At 48.6% G+C, this 19,427-nt stretch overlaps 1 protein-coding gene across 5 annotated transcripts in view; it reads right to left on the reverse strand.

Moving 5' to 3' along the window:
• PHC2 (polyhomeotic homolog 2) overlaps positions 1-19,427 on the reverse strand; it is a 52,015-nt gene that overhangs the window by 16,201 nt on the left and 16,387 nt on the right. For 3 of the 5 annotated variants that reach the window (XM_081818034.1, XM_081818035.1, XM_081818036.1), the window contains 2 exons: positions 14,615-15,039; positions 14,195-14,360 (listed from right to left, as the gene is read on the reverse strand). In XM_081818034.1, the coding sequence (XP_081674160.1) occupies positions 14,195-14,360; positions 14,615-15,039 (591 nt within the window). Of the gene's footprint in view, positions 1-2,914; positions 2,933-10,450; positions 10,683-14,194; positions 14,361-14,614; positions 15,040-19,427 lie in introns of those variants that run through there. The other 2 variants (XM_081818038.1, XM_081818037.1) reach the window with 2 other exon arrangements.

Consider the following 19,427-nt stretch of genomic DNA (forward strand, 5'->3'; position numbering starts at 1 on the left):
GTTGACAGGGCCGATGCTTAACTCTGGGAAGCAAAGACTTTTTGGAATCTAAGTTTTTAAAAAAAGGATCTTATTAAGCAGGAGAACAAACAAATAAATCCTTTCACCCTAACGTCAGAATCGATCACTCTCCGTTATAACTCTAGGGCAGGTTGCAGAAGAGACAGAAGCCAGGGGACAGAGGGAGGGCGTTTTATGAATATACAAAGGTTTGCAGTCATCTTGGAGGCCAAGGCCCCCTCATCTGCTTTAGGAACAAAGGAGCTTGGGCTATTTCTGGAATGACCAAACACAATCTAACCCCCTGCCAAGCCCAGCATGCTGAGATTAATTTAATCTACTTCCCCGCTCTCCCAGACTGCTCTTCAGCCTGCTTGAGGGAAAGCAGCTTAATAGGGAAACTTGCAGAAACCTGTCCAGCTGGCTCAGAGGCCAGATAAAAGATAAAGACTCTGTCTTAGGAATTCTTCCGTTCTGAATTCTCTTGACCAGTCCTGAGGCTGGTGCTGTTGCTGGAGATTCCCACAGGTCTCAAAAGTCATTACACACAGCTAGGCACCCGTATCTGAAAGGTGGAGGCCAGGGTGCTATGAGCACCAGTGGCTGTGGGAAGGAAGGCAGGCCAAGCTTTGGTGGTGGTGAAGGTGTGGGGAGGGAGAAACAAGCCTTTAATGAAGGTGCCTACAAAGGGCTGAGTATTCAGATAGGAATGAACAGGATAGTATGTTCTGGGGAAGTTGTTTTATATACATGTTTATATATGTTTTATATATATATATAAATTTTACATATATATATATGTCTCAACCTCTAGGCTGCTTCTCAATTCTGGGCTCATTCATAGGCTCTGGCAGCAATAGCCCTTATAGGGGCTGGATAAAATAGGAAGAACCACCCAGCAGTCTGTCTGTGAGATTATCTGCTTCAGGGCTGGGTCCCTTCTGCTAGGCAGAGCAAGTTTCTTTAGGCAGGGGCTATGTCTTATCACCTCTGTATCTTCAGGGGCTAAACCCCATGTCTGCTTTAGGACAAGCTTTTTAATGTCTGTTAAACTGGATGGTCTAGAACCCATGTTCTCCATCTTCGAAGGTCTCCTTAGTCTCAAACAGGGAACTTGGCACCATCTGAGATTTGTAAATTACCTACTGAGGCTATAATGATTAGACAGCAGTCAGGCCAGTGTCTTCTACAGGACTGGCATTTCTGGGTACCTGGTTACAAAGAACAAGAGCTATTCCTTGGCCCATTTCTTCCTGTTAGCGTGGGGATTTCTTCAGTAAGAAGGAGCATTAAGTTGCCCTGAAGGCTGGAGTTCTGGATTCCCTGGCCCCTTTGAAATATGTGTTTGCGCTCCGGGCATCTAGAAAGGCATGATGACCTCTAGAGTCAGAGGCTGGGAGGCTCCTATAAAAATGGCCCCGCCCACAGGACCAGTCACTAGGTGTCCGGAGAGGCTGAGCTCTCCTGCCTATTTAAGATAGAGGTCTGGCTGGCTACAGCTATGCAAAATCTGGGCCATTTTAGAACCAGTTCTGATGTTCTTTACATGAGCAGATAAAACAAAAATCAGGAAAAAAAAAAAAAGTAAATAGAAAAGTAAAAAAACAAAACAAACAAACCCAAAAATCAGCTACGCTGGAATCTGGTTTAGGACGAACAGTTATTACGGGTGTTTCAGATGGCCTGGCCATTCACTGTGTTTGCTCCTAAAACAAGTCATCTTGAAGACCTGACTTCAGAGGAAACGGGAGGGCAAGCAGAGCTGCTTCTACCCCTCAGCGGTCTCTATTTTCTCGACAGGAGGAGTGTTTTCATTTACAAGACTTCTAACTACCCTTCCTTGACTGTAGCCGAGTGAGACAGAGCTAATGAAGTTAATCAAGAATTTAAGGAAGCAAAGTAGGTGATAACATGGGTCATTTGCCTGCAGCAAATCCTGCTTGACAAATGGCAAAACAAGGCTGCTTATACAACACCGAGCATTCCCTCCAGGCCCCTGGCTCTGAAATCCCGCTCTCAGTGCCTCAGCTCAGCAGGTCCCGTCACGGGGCCAGGACGGGGGACAGCAGGATCCCTACAGAACTGCGTGCTCGGGAGAACGCCCATGTGGAGCACCTGCAGAGCTCCCGCCAGGGAAACCAGATCCAGGAGGCGGAGGGCAGCTGGTCCCGCGGGCGGTAACAGCACAGCAAGCTGAGGGCGCTGATGTCCGCTGCCGCTCTTACGCTCTCTGCAGTTATATTTGGGCGCCTAAAGAAACTGGTGCCATTCGGAAAGGGGGGAGGTAAGATATTTCATAATTGCCCATTTGTTGGCATCCCTCCATCGCCCCAGGGGGAGGTGGGAAAGTGAAGGGGGAAGTGGCGATGAGAGAGAAAGGGGTGGGTAGAAACAGGCAGAGGGGTGACGAGGGGCGGGAGCGAGGGAAGGAGGAATGGTGGGGCTCCATCCTGGGACCCTGAGTCCATCACTCAAAGAGATTCATTTGGGTTAACAACCTTCTTTAAAATGCAAATAGACACCTGCAGTCATTCACACCTGGCTGTGAACCACTTGACAGATAAGCAGATAGCTTTCCTTCCGATTCGGGGCAGCAGGCTTGGTGGGAGGGGTGGGAGGGGAGAGTGATTATTCTGGATCATGGGCACTAGAGCACAGGGCCGGAGTCTAGCAATTTTCCAGATGAGGAAAAGTGTGCATTTTAGAATCAAGGCAAGAGTGGATGGCACATACTTGGAAGGCAGGACCTTCTAAAACACGCACAGAAGGAGCTCTTAGTCGTGGGGAAATGACACGTCCCTTCCCACCCTGGGGTCCCCTGAGTACCCAGAAGGCAGTAGGCACCAATGCCCAATGTTTTAACTTTTTCAATTCTGCTAAGGACCGACCTGTCAGACACAGAAGAAATCCTTACCTCGAGGACCCACAGCAGGCTATGGCCATCACCATCCTGCTCCTCAGAGTACCTTCCTGGGCTCTGCAAACAAGAGCAGCCCGCTCTGACCGAGCTCTCTCGAGAGGGGAAGAGTCGGCAGTGACAGGCGGGGCGCTCTGGGCACTTGGCGGAGCAGGCACAGGACGGCGAGGCTCGGGGTCCGCGCCTGGGTCCCTGCAGGGGAGCTGGCTGGCAGAACGAAAGTGAGGCTCAGCCAGGTAGCCCCAACCCTGCTCTCGGTGTCACAGCAAAATGACCTCGTCGAGCCTGGGTTAAGAGGATTGGAGGGCAGATGTGCTTCTCGGATCTTCAGCATCTGGCTGAGCGACTCTGGTTAAGGCATCTGTGAGGGAGGGCTCCTCCTCCTCGCTGGCAGCCATTACCATACAGCTGACTTTCCTGCCATCTCTGAGGACACAGGCAGAGAGAGCGGCCCTTCTGACTCACCCACAATCCCCAGCTACAGTGTACATAAGCTGAATTGTAAACAGCTGAATGTTTTCCAAGCTGCCACCACCCCCCCCTCCCCCGCTATGAAGGAAGGAGGCAATGGAGCGAACAGCCACCCTCCCCCATGCAGGTCAGGACAACAGGAGCCCTGGGGGATTTCCAAACAGCTGCAGGAGCTGCTGCCCAGCCCGCAGGCAGACCCCCGCGCCAGGCTCCTCAGGGACCGGGACCAAGCTCGGCAGCAGCACCTGCAGGACCGTGCGGTGACTTCCCACGGGACAGGTCAATGCACCAGGGAAGAGCAGCTAACTCTGACTGCAGGGAGTCAGGGAGGGGTTTCAGACTTCTACTTGGATGGAGCCAGGCCCACGGGATCCACTGCTGAGGTCGAGGGCTCCCAGACATTCTCCCACCATAGTTCTCTAGCAGGTGCTAGGACTTCAAAAGACAACATGTCTGGGACCTGCAGGAGAGGCTCTACACTGGAGGCCTCAAGATCACAGAAGATGGAGGTCAGAGCAGCAGAGTGGAAGGAGTGCTGGCTCTGGGCGGAGCCAGTGCCTCTGGGTTCATATTCTGCTTTCTGGTTCCATCTTTGGTTTATCTGTGAGCTTCAAGCACTTGATACCTGCTCTGAGCCTTAGTCCCTCCATCTGTAAAAATGAGGATCATACTGCCTATGTTGCAAGGCTATAGTGAATATTAGAATTTTTATATGTAAGATGCCTGGCACTGATCTTATTTATTTATTTATTTATTTATTTATTAAAGATTTTATTTATTTTTTTGACAGAGAGAGACATAGCGAGAGCAGGAACACAAGCAGGGGGAGTGGGAGAGGGAAAAGCAGGCTTCCCGCAGAGCAGGGAGCCCGATGCGGGGCTCGATCCCAGGACCCTGGGATCATGACCTGAGCCGAAGGCAGACGCTTAACGACTGAGCCACCCAGGCGCCCCCACTGATCTCATTTAGAAGCTGTGCAACGTGGCCGTTACGACTTTGGGATCAGAAAGCCCTTAGACTTAAATCCTAGTTTGTAATCCTGGACAAGTTACCCGAGGCCTTAGTTTCCTTATCTGTAAAATGGGTACTTAGACCTGTCTCAGTTGGCCACAGTAAGGATTAAATAAGATAATGTAGGAACAACATACTGGAACAAGCTGGCCTTGGCCCTAGGAGGGCTAACATCACTGAAACCCGAGATATTAGGAAACCTGCTTTAATCTCTCAATCTCGCTCTCACTGAGCCTGGCTTCTTGTAGCTCCAGGGCAGAGAGAACTCTTCTTCCATCAGCCCAAACTCAGGTACCATTCATGCTCCTCAGACACCCTGGCCTATGCAGGGTGTCCTGTTCTTGTCCTCTTGAGGTCAGGCTTCAGGAAGAAATGTTACTTCCACTTTGACAATGGCAGCAACAGAACAGAAATGCACCTGCCTTCAGGGCGAACCAAATGTCTCAATTCACCTTCAACACTCGTTAATCCCCAGGATGAGGCAACCACCACGCTCCCTTTCTATACAGTTCTTGGGTAAAGGTCTCAGGGTATCACACAGTGCAGAACCCCAGAAGCCACACAAGGTGATTGGAGCAACTAAAGAACTTTACCTAGAGAGCAGTAAATTCATGGAATTTGTAAAGCCGGGAGGTAGTGTAGCCCATGAAAAGAAGTTAGTTTAAAAGGCTGAAGGCAAAATCATGGAAGATGGGTTTCTAATAGTTAATAAAAAAAAAAAAAAAGACAATTAGAAATGTTTAGTAAACTCCATAATTATTTTCAGGTTGATAATAAAGAAAGGCCACTATGTTGCCTGATACGCTGCCTTATTATTTACCAACTGCAGGAGCACTAATATTCTCAGATAAATGGGGGGGGGAAGGGGAGAGAGACAGAGAAGTGGGGAAAAAGCTAAGCCTCCGCTGTCTCGCCCATAGAATGGGATACATAATACTTATCTTGCAAACCAATCCTCCTGACCATTTCTGCTTGTGGCAAACATTACTCTCTTCCTTCCTAAAATCATTGTCCAAGTCTGCAATCACCCTACTTTGCTACCAATCAGCTGATAGAACAGATTAATACTGACTACTGGAGGCCTGAAAACGTGGACTTCACTGATTTTTGTAAAAACAGTATTTGACTGGCATTAATTTTGTTTCAATTTAAAGTGTCCTTTGCTTTGATCCTTTAATTAAACATGTCTTGGGATGCTTGGGTGGCTCAGTCGGTTAAGTGTCTGCCTTCGGCTCAGGTCATGATGCCAGGGTGCTCGGCAGGGAGTCTGCTTCTCCCTCTGCCTACCGCTCCCCCTGCTTGTGCCCTCTCTCGCTCTCTCTCTCTCTGACAAATAAATAAATAAAATCTTAAAAACAAAAACATGTCTTACTATAGACTGGATGACTACAGATTAAGATAGATTTGGATTATATGGATTTAGGCCCCATATGGATGGTTTCAAATATGCTAAAGATATCAGTAACTAAGGATAATCATACACTATTTGAGACACAATAGCCTTGCAACTAAAGCCTTAACAATAAGCCCCAGTGGTCAAGAGCTCTCACTTTGTTGCCAACAGTCTCAGGCCCGGTCCTCCTAACCTACTGGAGAAGAGCCGGTTGACATGGCATCTGATAGGCATCTCTTTTTAAGAGAAGCTATAATAAATAAATTTCAATGCTGAGAAGAAAATCATCCAGGAAACAGATATTTTGCTTCAACACCTTCAACACTCGTTAATCCCCAGGATAAGGAGCAACCCTACTAGCTCCCCAGGACTCTTTTCAACATCTGGATTTATCTCAGAACTGGCAATGCCTGTTTAATAACAATCCTTTCTTGGCGACGTCAAAAGAACGTGCTCTTCTTTTGGACTTATCTAAACTAAAAAAATCATTTGGAAATTGAAAGAGAAGGAAAGCACATCCTTTTTCACTAAGTATAAATAATCTGGAAGGGAAAGGAAAAAAAACAAACCCTATTAAGTTTATCATGCTGGCTGAGATGGTCTTACAATGACTCACACAACAATTTATTAAATTATGTGCTGTTTCTTACTACACTTTCTTTCTCCAAAAACTAACATTTTTCATTGTATATAAATTTAATAATATATAAATTTTAATTGTATAACTCTTGATTAACTATAAAACAGCCCATTTCTTGACTATGTCAGTCACATTACTTTTGTTATTGACGGGAAAAAGTCCAGAATCTGTAAGATTTTTGTTTTGGATAAACAAATGGTTGATTATTTTCCTAACAATTCCCCAAATGTCATAAAGTTGAACTAGGGGTGGCCTGCCTCTGAGTTTCTCAAATCAGTGGTCTGATGTAGCTGGTAATTCAAACTGAAATTTTGAAATAAGTTAATGCTCAAAATGAAACCTTACATCTATTTGAGATGTGAATAAGTCATCTTAAACAGGCATACTTCTTAATTTTTTAAGAGAAAACATACTCAGAATCTTTAAGAGGTGACTCACATTATAGTTTAAACCATGCCATAAAAACTTTAAAAATATAAATCTACATATGTTCATACATCAACCTTGAGGGGTAGGCCAGCTTTGCTTTCCACCAAACAAGGTGCCAAGTCACTGCAGAGAGAGTCATTCCTGCTACTGGCACAAAGGCCTCATGGGGGCAGATGGCGTAAGGCAGCCAGTCCTCACCCTGCTTTTCCACGGGGGTGGAAAACACAATAGCATCTCTCTACAACCACTTTGGTGAGACTCCTCCCGACCACAGAAAGTCATCATCTTCATCTTCCAGTTGCAGAATGGCACAAAACAAAGGGAATAAAAGAAAAAATATCACTTATGAAGACTCCTTATTCTCATTTACCTACTCTCCTCTCTAGCAGATGTATCTTTTCAAAAGAGAATCTTTTTGAGGACGGGACCAAATCTACCTGGAGATTATATGACACTGAACAGCTGGGAGAACTTTACTATAAAGTTGGAATGACACAAGAAGGTGGGGGGGAACCCTTGGGAAGTAGCATACTAACATGGAGCAGTATTACCAGAACTGGAACCAACATCCTATTCCCTAGTTTTTTTAATTTAAATTTTATTTTTGGCTTACTGATCCACGTGAGCTGAAAGTGAAGGACTCTGATAGGAAGTGGCTGAACTTTATTCTGCAAATGGTTACCAAATGCCTAGCATGAGGCCCACAGTCCAAAGGAGGACAGAGACTTAGAGGGAGAGTCTAAGATTCTAAGTTATCCTCTTTATACATTCACAACAGGGAAAAAAAAAAAAAAGACAAAAAGACAGGGACTCACAGGTGGAGGTTCTTAATTCTGAGACAGTCATCATTTCTTTTTTTCTTAAACAAGAAAACCCAGGGAGGGGACAGCCTATGTAAGAGCGAGAAAGAACAGTTCAATTTTAGAAGATCATCTATCCACTTACTCCTCTTCTCTTGGTTTATTCTCTTCCCCTTGGAAAGATCAGAATTAAAGGATCCAAAGTATCTGAGACAGGAAATGAGTAAGGCAGGAAAAAGGATGTGGTCTGAAAAAGAGTGGATTCTGGGGCTGAGCCAAAGCAAGTAACAGGCACAGGGTCATAGATGGGGGAGGGGGTCTGGTGGCAGGAAGAGAAGTCTCAGGATCAATCAGCTTAGACTAGAAAGTCAGTGACAGAGGAGATATGTCTGGAGAAGCATAACAAACACCTTCCTAAAAGCTCATCCTCCACTGAAATGGAGAGAGACAATGGCTGATGAGTCCTACAGCTAAGAGAATCATTATTGGGACAGAAAGAAGAGCTGGAGTTTCCACCTTACTTTGAGGGAAGTGAAGTAATATATATTGAGTATGACTGACAAAGGGAAATTAGAAATTAAGTCAGGATGTGGAAGAGAGGTGGAAAAAGCTGGGAGGTGAGTACATGATGGAATACCAATATTCCTTAAGCATCTATGTGCCACATCTCAGTAAAACAACAGTTAAAAAAAAACAAAACAAGAAGGAGTGACAACAGGAGAGATGGCTCAAGCAAACACCGCTGGATAACAGAAACCAACTCAAGAACAACAGAAATGTACACCAAGAAACTACCTACTTTCTCAAGAGTAAGGCTGGAGGAAAAAAAGGCATCTATTCTTCCAGTGTGTATAGACAAGCCTGGAAACAGATCTTGGGTGGGCAGGGCGCACGTGACAAAGAGTGCCTGGAAAGGGCAGGTGCCAAAAGAGCACCATTACCCATCTGCTGGACCCTCTGTGAAACAAGCCAGGCCCTGTGAATGAGCCAAACCAGGAACTTTGGTTCTTGCCTTGCAGGGACTGGAATTCAGGTATAGAAACAGTGGGAAACACAGTTTATCAGCTGATTCAAAAGTGTGGGTACTTCCAAATACAGATCTCCAGACATTGGGGGCTATGTGAGAAAATCGCTTTTTTTTTTTCTCCACAATGCTTACCGCAGTGCTTTATATGAAGCAGGAGCCGAATAAAAGTGTGTTCATCTGCGTGAGACCAAAACTACTTAGCTGTGCAGGTACCTTAAGATTCCAGACAGAATCTCCTGCCCTATAACCAACATGGTAAGTTACTTCCTTCCTATTTTACAGGCGAAATGATACAAAGCCCTACATCCCTGTGACCTAAACCTAAGCCCTGATCAACAGACCCTGCCACAGGTCTGCTGCCCTGCACTAGAATAAAAGATGGGGAGGGCAGGAGTGGGGGAGAAATATAGGAGCAAGAAGGCATTTCCTTGCTTCATTAGCCTGTAATTTTCAGACTCATCTAGAAATCCTGGCAGTTCCAACATTTGGGTTGACTCAGGAGGAGAAGAAAAATCCCAGGTGAATGATAATTGGATTACCCAGTTATGCCCCAGAGCCAAATGGCTGGAAAAAGCCAGGACAGAGGGTCTGATACACTTAAAGTGACATTATTTTCTAAACCAAAAATCAAGACACTTGGGCTGATAGACAATGGGATGGAATATTTTAAATTGGGGCTGTCCTAGAAAAATCGGGGACATATGGTGGATTTAGGTCGGTTGCTTATTTCACAACAAGGGATCCTCTGGGCCCAATATGCTAATGGAGGGGATTAAAGCTCTAGGATGGAAGCCCTCTAAGGGGAAAGCTGTCACTGATTTGTAAAGCAGGGAAAAAAAAAAAAAATAATAATAATAAAAGACTGTGTCTGTAGACCGCACTGGAAGAAGGGGAACATTCTGGGTATGGAGTAGGGAGGAAAGGAAAGTTATCAGAACTGAAAGTATGTCAGTGAAATCTGTTTAGGTATCGACGGCGGGGGTGGGGAAGGGACGGAGAGAGTTGGGATGGTGGGGGTATCGCTGGCACAGACTGGTGGTATCCAGCCATACAGGAGTCAGGGGGCCACGAGTTCTGACTGTAGCTTCACCATCAGTTTGCAACCTGACCTTGGGCAAATTATTTCCCTCTCTGCGGACTTCAATTTAAATAGAGAAATCTCACAAATCCCGATTTTTATGTAAAGAATCCACAATTCAGCATACCTTCATTTGGCATGGGAAAGAGAGAAAATGCTCTTCTAAAAATGGAAGACAGGACAGACACAGAACAGCTTGTCCTTTCCATCCAATTAAAAACCTCGTGAGACTGAAACTAGATTAAAAACAAAACTCTCCAGCGAAGCCGCAGGCCCTCCAAGCTAGGTAGTCCCCTACCAACAGAGCGCAGCGGATGCCAGCAGCCCTGCCCCTAAACGACCCGTCCATCGCCCCGGTAAATCGCCGTCCCGGGAGGACGGGGGGGGGGTGTGTGCGGGGACCGGGGGCAGGGGCGCGGACACACACGGAAGCGTTTGGCACGCTGAGGTTGACACAGCGGCTTCCGGGGGAGTGCGGAGCAGGCAGGGTCCCCGACGAGGGGGGCAGGCGGAGGACACCACCCAGGCGCCGAGAGAGCGAGAGTCGCGGGCTGGCACGGCCTGGCAGCCGAGCAGGCCCGGGCCGGGAGTGGCACCGGAGGGCGGTGCCCGGCTTCCCATGCGACGAGCGCCGGCCGCGGGCCCCCTCCTGGCGAGAACCCCTCCCCCGCCACGGGCACTGACCTGTCCAGGGCCCGGCTGGGCCTGGCCGGGCGGGGCCTACGCAGCCCCTCGGCCGGGCGCCGCCTCGCGCGGGGTCCCGGGCCCGGGCGGGCCGCCTCCTCTCCGCCGGGAGCCTCCGAGCCGGGGCCCGGGGCTGCCGCGGCGCGTCCGACCGCACCGGCCTAGCCGGCGTCAACAAAGGGCGGCGGGGGCGCGAGGCCGGGGCGGGGGCGCGGGCGGCGGCCGGATTGCGCGCGCGCGGCGGGCGCTCGAGGGCTGCAGCCGCCGCGGAGACAATGCGGCGCGTCCCGGCAGGGCTCCCGCGGCCGCCTCCGCCGGGGGCGGGGCGCGGCGCGGGGCGGGGTCTGGTCGCGCGGGGCGGGGTCTTCGGGAGGCGGGGCGCCGGCGCGGAAGCCCGGCCGCGCGCTTCCTTTGTGCGGCCGCGCCGGCCCCGCCCCGCGCCCTCCGGAAGGCGCCCCGAACCGGCGACGGGTTAGGGACGTCGGCCTCCGGTTTAGGGAGGCGGGCGCCGCGCGGCGAGGATGTCTGCCCGCGGCCGGTCAGAAGTCCCCAGTGGCATGGCGGACTGTTGACTCCCGCCCGGCCAATTCGGAGGCAATAATAATAACGACTAGCAGTAACGACTAGCGCTTAGTATGTGTCAAGCCCTCGGCGCACGCATCCCCACTTAGGCTTCACAGTAACACTACAAGTAGTCATTATTCTCCTCCCTGGGAACTGAGGATCAGAGAAGTTAAGTAATGACCAAAGTGACCCAGTTACACCTCCATAAACGGGGATAATGCCTACTCTTTAGGCTTACTGTGAAGGTTAACTGAGGACATTTACACAAATTGCCTGCAGTGCTTGGCACACAGTTGGAGCCCAATAAATGTTACTTCTCTTCCTAAACCACACTGATTTAAACTGGATTGTCATGGCGAAGCACATTCATTCACTAGATACGCTAGGAGCTGTGAGGGGTACAAGAGACGTACAAGGTGACTCAAGGTGGGATGTAGTTTGCCAACCTCTGCTCTAGAACAACGCCCCTTCCTCTCAGCAATCTATCCTGATAATCTCTACTTGCTGGTAACTCTTCCCTCTTAACTTTTAAAGTACTTACCTATAATCCTTCTATGGCATTTATCACATTTTGGTTTTTATTGTATGTTTTCTTCCTGTGCATTTCTCGTCTTTCCCAGCAGACCTTAAGCTCCTTGAAGGTAGGGCACGGACCTTATTTCTCTATGTATTACCTCCCAGCCCATAGTGCTTTGCAACGAGCAGGCATTCCAACATAGAATGGATAAATATTTAAGTCTTGGGTGGTTCACAGTTGTTTCCACTGTGCAAAGCCCACTTCTCTCATGAGATAGTACCTCAGGAACAGGATGCTTGTTATAAGTATAGATTTCAGAAAGAGATTTTTGAGAGCTTTATAGAGAAGACAGAGAAAGATAGGCAAATGTCAGTTCATTTAGGAGTTACTGGATAACAAGTACTTGAACAAAGAATGCATATTATCACCAACCTGCAGACAGAGCATGTGTCCTCAGTCGGGTCCTATTCAACATTTCTATCAGCACATTGGTTAAAGACAAAGAGAACATGCTATATGATTTACAGATGGCAAAGTCAAGCAGAGGAGTTAATATAAAGAATCACAAAATCCAGATCTAAAACATTTCTGCCCCCTCACTGATTCTCTCTGTGTCTCTGTTTTCCTATCTTTAAAATGGGGATGATAAAAGTCCCTTCTACCTCATAGGGTTACTGTCAGGACTAAATGAGGAAATACACATAAAGCCTGGCAGAGAGGGCTTAGTAAATATTAGCTATTAACTATTTTCTTGCTGGGCAGGAACTACCGGCTGAATTCACAAGATAACATTTAATAGGCATAATTAACTATATATTTGGGCTCAAAATATAAATTGTACAAGTTTGAGACTGTGGAGACCTGGAATGATAGCAGTCCGTGTTAAAAGAAACCTTAAAAACAAAATAAAAAATAAACTCCAAACCCAGCCCTCTGGGATTCAGGTGACAGTGCTCTATGAGCCAATGGTGTCATTCCCCTGGCTGGGAGGAGCTACTGCGGGGCTCTGGGTGCATCATGCTGATGCAGGAAGGTGAGGGAGTTACGCTCGGAGCCAGAGTCAGGGCACTGCCCTTTACAGCAGTGTGTCCTGGACCCTCTATGGGCTTTTATTCCCTCCTCCGAATCATGGGGACAATAATATTTCTCTCTCAGGGTTATCATGAACGAGGGAAGGAAAACTTAGAACAGTACTTGGCACCTAGTAGGTGTGCAGACAAATCTCAGTTCCTCCCTACCATACCATGCAGATCTGCGAAACAGTCCTGCCCCCTGAAGGGCATATAAAGCTATGTCTAGGTGCCAACCAATGGTGGCCAGTGGCTTTTTATATTTGGAATGACTGTGCTTAATTTGGGAGCTTACACTTTGGGAGAATTAATGCAAAGGTGGAATGTGGCTAAACAAGAATGACCAGATGGTGGTGGGAATGGGAGGTCTTGACATGGGATGGGTTAAAAAAAAAAAAAAAAAAAAAAAGTTCTCAGATATGCAGCCTGGAGATTTTCCCTTTTTTAATGGGAAGGAGAGGAAAGAGACACGGTAACTGTCTACGAAGGCGACAGGAGATGGACTGTTAGAATTCCCAAGACGTTCACAGCCAGTGATGGAAGTTCCAGGAGAGCTGGTTTTGGCTTAATTTGAAGAGCAACTTTCTGATAATTAGAGCAACTCCACAGTGGAATGGGCTGCTTTTCAAACTGGTGAATCCCTTCTTATTGCAAGTGTGCCAAGAGAACGGATGGCCTCCTTCCTGTCTTTTAATTTTCCTGATGTTCTTTCTCCACATTCTTTTGCTTTCCTTTTCCTTGATCCCATCCTCTATTCCTTACAGGACACTGATAGCCCTTTCCCCTACTTTGTCCCCAAGTGCTTGTCTTCTCATTTCTCCTTCTTGAGTTTCCAAACTCTTTGTCTCTCCACTCTCCCCACCCCGACTCCAGCACATACTTAGTCCGATGACTGGAACTGCCTCCCTGACTTGTAGGTGGCCCACAGCTCAGAATGTCACAGATCTGGGCCAAGATTGTGCACCAGCAGAGAGGGGACCCAGAGGTCATGCTGTGACTCTCCCAACAGGGTAGAGGGGTCCAGCAGCGTGTCCTGAAACCCAGTCATGGAGAAGGCCATTTGTCACTGGGCACTCACAGACAGACAGCTGGGGATCCCGGAGCTGAGCAGTTCTTTCAAAAACGCTTTCCATGAGCTGAACTCATTCTGAATCCCCTTCTGGCTCCCCCTAGGCATTTGCTGTATCTTTGATCTATGGCAGCTGTTTGTCATATTCCAATTTCAAGAACTCCTTCTCGGAGCAAGCGAAGCAGAGAATTGAGACAACTGGAAACCTGCCTGAACTCTCAACTTGGCGTATGGGTATGCAGATACACCTGACAGCAATGACATGTAGGCCTCAGAGTCTGGATCTAGAACTTTCAACTCTCCTTTTCTTTCTCTCTTCTTTTCTATCTTCTGAGTCCCCTTTCTTTCCCTTTGGTTCATCTTCCAGTCCTCCTCCCCCTACCCCCAGCCCCATTTCCACCCACCCAGCTTCCTTGTTGCCTCGTGGGCCTGCGGTGGTTTACCCGCCCAAGTGAAACGTGCCAGGGCATGGCCAGGAAGGCCAACTCACTCCCCTCCCTCCAGGGCCCCACTCCACTTCATACCGTGAGCTGGGGGCTGCTGGACGTTAGGGCTCTTGGGGACGGGCAGGCCTCCAGGCATGGCAGTGACGATGGCCTGTTGGTGGGGTGATGGGCCAGACCGAGTCTCGGGCACACTCTTCTCCCCAGGTACTGCTTCCTTCCAGTCATCCTCGGCGCACTGCTGGGGCTATGAAGGGACAGGACAGGGATCATCTGCTCACACATTGCCTCTACATCCTCGGATACTTCCCGTTTCCGAGGAGTTTGGGTGGCCGGCAAGGACGTTAAGGTTCAGCCAGCCCCAAATTAGGGAGGGGCCCCTGGGCTTTCTTGGATCACCCAGACAGGACTTCGACAAAAACACCTCCACGCGGGCGCTGTGGCGCTGACGGAGCTGCGTCCTCCCGTCTGTTCCCTGGACCTTGGCACTGGCTTACTCACCACTGGTGAGGCGGGCTGCAGTTGTAGGATGACAGCCGACGCGTGCTGGAACCTGCGCTGAGGGGTGTGGGCCAGGCCCTCAGGGTATCCATTATGAGGCCCAGCGTCTGGCGTGGGAGGGTGACAGTGCTGAGTGCCGCCAGCCTTGTGCAGACTGGTCGCGGGGCACTGGAGAGGCAGGGCGGGTGTAACTGGGCCTAGGGGCATGGCGTGGGCTTCGGGGCTGGGCTGCAGGGTCAGGCTGGGAGGGGCCGCGGCGGGCTGGGGGTGGGGCTGGGCTTGGAGCGCGGGCCGGGCCTGCGGCGGCGGCGGCGGCGGCGGCGCTGGCGGCTGGGGCTGCGGCTGCGGCTGGAGCACAAACTGGGGCTGCAGGTGCTTTGAGGGCGGCTGCGAGAGGAGCTGGTGCGGTTGCAGCTGAGCATAGGCTGAAGGGGGGGACAGACCAGGTCAGGGGGCACAGCTTGACCTCATCTTCTGCCGTGGCCCCCACTCTGCCCCTCCCACCTCCGTATCACCACGGCTTCCCAGACTCGAGGTCTCGGGCTTTGATCTTTCAGCTTTCACCTAGAGCCTGGCCTGGCCTGGCCACTGCCACGGCCCAACTCTGTTTCCTTGCCTTCCTCCTGTGCTGAAGCCTTGTTCCCTCGGGCTGCCCCTCAAAACCCAGTGCAAGACTCACCTCCTCTGGGAAGCCTTCTTGGACCAGGCCAGCTCTTCAGATTCTACAGCGTGCCATGTTCTCTGTCCCCTCCGTGCCCTTCCCTCGCTTTTCTCTGAGCCTGCAATCGGTGGGGCCTCCCTCCGCCCAACCCAACCCTAGCTCTGCTCAGGCTGGGCCTCCTCCAGGGAGAGTGGATTGCACACGGGGCCCCGGACTCTGTTACATACACAGGGCCCTCCGGCTAGCTGCTAAACCTCTCTGGGCCTCGGCTTCCTCCTCTGAAAGTTGAAAATAAAAACAGCTCCCACCCAGAAAGTTGTTGTAGGGATGAAATGAGAAAAAGCTGTGCGAATGAAAAGAGAAAAAAAGTGACACAATGTGCATAGCATGGTGCCTGGCAGACAGTCATGCTCGATCATTTTTAGCTATAATTAGAGTGATGATTTCAATCTCGGTTTAGGTTCTCAAAGTATGCTGGACTGACGTCTACCATAAGAACGTGTATCACAGTGTACTATAATTGTTTCTTAGCTGCCTTCCCTTCAAGATCATGAACCCCTTGTGGTCAGAAACTATCCTGGATCTCTTTATCCAGAACTGGGCCTAATGCCTTACATCGGATGGGTGCTAAAGACATAAACTTCTTGTCCTGAACTGGAATTCATTTGTTGCTACATGCCGCTAGCCTTTTCTTCTCCCATTTTACCCAGGCCGACTCTTTGAGGTGAGGATTCTTATACTTTTTTAGTAATCTGTTCAGTGTCTCACTCATGCCTTGTATATAGTAGGGATTCAGGGATTCAGCTCAGCGACTGATTGTCCTTATTCCTCACCCTGCCTAGTGGCATCCAGGCCAGCTTCGCCATGAGGGCAGCTCCTCCGAATCTGTCCTGCCTGACGGAGGCCCTCCACCAAGACTCCCACAGCTGGGGAGCCACCGCAGAGAGGCTGTGCCTTGCAAATGCAGAGGGTCACAGCTGGAAGCTCACAAATGGATTTTTACAACCAAAGCCTCCCAGCCAATAAGAATAAAGGCAAATTTTGGATCCTGAGCTAACATTTTAAAAGAATCCTGTGATCCTGACAGGTGCAAAGCAAGCAGATTTCAAACAATTGGGGAGGGGGGCTTCTTTCTTAAACTTCGTCTATTTACACATCCATTCCCAACTATCTCATCACAGCCCAACACAAAGTTCCAAGCAGAAGGCCAATCGGAATGGAAAGGAAAGGAAAGAAAGGAAAGAAGAGGTGTTAAGGGAAAACAACACGGTCCGTGGTGACTGACCACTGGAGGCAGAGAGAGGGAAAAGGGGTTTTAGAGAAATGCGCTGGGTCTGAGGTGATGGTAGATAACATCCAAACGGAAATTGCCAGTAGGCATTTAGTGACTATAAATTGCCCCTGCCTCCAACTTAAGCCTTGTCTTCCAATTCCACATTAAATAGCTCAAAACTTAATCAGGCAAAGATTGTTAATCAGGCCAACTAGACAAACAGGACTTTTTGAGATGACTGTTGAGAAGGCACCTGGGAGATCCCACAGACGCCATGCAGTGCCCCGTTAGGCTCGAGCGGCCACGAAGACCTGCAGAAGGATGGGCACTGTCACTGAGAACTCAAGCAACCTTTCTGTCTCTCAGTCCAAAGTCACGAAGTCCTGCCCCGGGAACAGTCGTTCCAGGGGCTGCCCGTCTGAGGTGAGTGAGGGAGGGTGCAGGTGCGGGGCAGGGAGCTGGACATCTGCGGCATGTCCCACCACTCCCAAGTTGTGTGGCCGGAGGCGGGTCCTGCTCCTTCTCAGCGATTCAGTTTTCTCTGAAACAGGAGGTTTGGGTGAGATGAGCACAGGAGTCTCTCCCAGCTCTAATCTGATGGGGGTGGCTATCATAGGAAAGTACTGTAAAATTCAGGATGTATAAGGTGGTAAAAAGAAGGTCAGAGAGGAAAACGGTTCTAAGTCTCCAGCGCATAGAGTACAGTTAGGGACAATACACGTTTGCTTGCCAAGATTGGGAAAGCAACTGCTGGGCCGATCTCCCAGGGCGTCCCTGTCTATCCCACTATCCCACTCTCTCCCCTCTGTGCTGCTCATGGAAAACCGGAGGCATTGTTTCAGAACAGATGATGCTAGTCTATGCCATGCTGGAAGCAAAGCTCATGAAGCCTTAGATAAGTTCATAGATCAAAGACTCAAGGTATTTTGGGGGAGTGTACATCCGTAACCTTTTGAGGTTAATAAAAAGCAAAGACCACAATTTAACTCCGGCATTATCCTGGGTCAAAAGTCCTTTTATTTAAAGTATTGCGATAACTTTCTAATTGGTCTTTCTGATTCCGTTTTCTTCTCTCTGTAATCCATCTTATAGATTACACAGATCTGACCCCTGATAAAAAGCCATCAGGGATCCTTCTCTGTCTGCCGTGTAAAGCCCCTGGCATTCAAGATCTCTTTGCAACCTTTTGATTTTTATTATTGCTTTGATCTGAGCAATCTACTACTCACTGTCCTCCGTACAGAGTTTATGCCTTGTCTCATCCTGCCCAGAGTGCCACACAAATCAAATTCTTTCCCTGCCCTTACAGCCGAGGAGACCCTTCCCTTTGAGCTACACCAAGGTCTCTCTGCACCGCCCTCAGAGATGCAGTGTGTCCAGTGGTCAAGTGTAAGCTCTAGAGTCAAAGTGCTTGAATTTGAATCTTAGCTCGGCCACTTACTAGCAGTGTGCTGCTGGGCAAGTTATTTGACCTCTCTGTACCGCTGTGTCATCATCTTTAAAAGGGGTAACGATGATACCTATTTCATGGTTATTTTAGTAAAAGACTTATCTCCTTTAGTAGACAGAATTTATGGAATTCATTTATTTCATCCAAAGAACCTTGAATTTAGTGGATGCTCAGTGAGTATTGGGGAATGAATGAATGAATGAATGAACGAACGAACGAATGACAACATTGTGGGACTCCAGCTTGTTTGTCCCACAAAACCTTTCCTCTTTAGACCCAGAACACGGATGAGAGGGATATAAGCCCACAGATCATTTTGGTTTAAGCAGCATTCTCGTTTATGGAAGACCCTCCTCCTGTTCAACCCCTGCTCACTACCTTCCTGCACTCACTTTCAACCCACCCCAACTGCTCTACTCGCTGTGCATGAAACGTCATATCCCACTGTGCCTGTCTGGCTTTGATTTCGGTGCTTCCCCTTTCTGGAATGCCCTCCTTCTGCTTCAGTGATCCAAAGACTTAAGCTTCTTTGGCTCAGGCTCAGCTCCTGTTGTCTCTCTCTTTGCCTTAACTCTCAATTATGGGTTTTCCCGCAGAATTCCTGAAGGTTTCTGTTTCTTTGATTCATTTGTGATTTAACATGTGCTATCTTGTATACGTATTTCACTGATACTTAAAAATTGATTCTTTTACTCCCTCCCACCCCCCATTTTAACATAACATCCTCTGAACTGGGCTTCATATTGCAGTTGCTGTCAGTTCAACTGGTGGTGCTTTTCCTCCTTAGAGTTTAATACAATAATGGTGCATCTTGCAATTGGTGGTGTCCTAGATGAACTCAAACGGGAATGCTTTTATTCTTGTGTATGTTTCCTATCTTTCCAACTATCCTTTTTCAGTCAAAGGCATGTTCTATGATGCTTTTAAATTTTTTCTTAATTTAAAAGATATGCTTTAATTTAGGTGGAAAGTTTTTATGTCTCTTTCACCTTCCACATTGTCCAACATGATACTCTACATGCTTGCAGATGCTTAGTAAATGTCTGCTGCTGGTCATGGTAAGATCCATGAATGCTTCTCCCTCTGCCATGCCCTCCACCTCAGTTTGGGGTAGTAAAGGGCCTTTCTGATTGCAGCCATGATACCAGAGCAGGCCATGCCCCTCTTCCCCACAGGTAGGATGGGGCATATCAGTTTATGAAATGTTAATGCACAGAAATCTCTTTTTTCTTTTTCTTAATTTTTTTCTAATGCCCAGTAGCTTCATTTTTTCCCCTGCACTCACTTTGGCTCCCCCATCCCCTCCTGCTATAGAGTCCATTGCTTCTAAGGAACAGAGGGTTGCTTCCACAGGACCTCAACCCTGAAAGGCCCCATCAGCCCTTTCTGTTATGGAGCAGGGGAGGGGCAGGGCCAGGACCTCCACAGA

Source organism: Leptonychotes weddellii, chromosome 4 (genome assembly GCF_054177405.1).
Source record: "Leptonychotes weddellii isolate Sample4059 chromosome 4, ASM5417740v2, whole genome shotgun sequence".
NCBI classification, from domain to species: domain Eukaryota; kingdom Metazoa; phylum Chordata; class Mammalia; order Carnivora; family Phocidae; genus Leptonychotes; species Leptonychotes weddellii.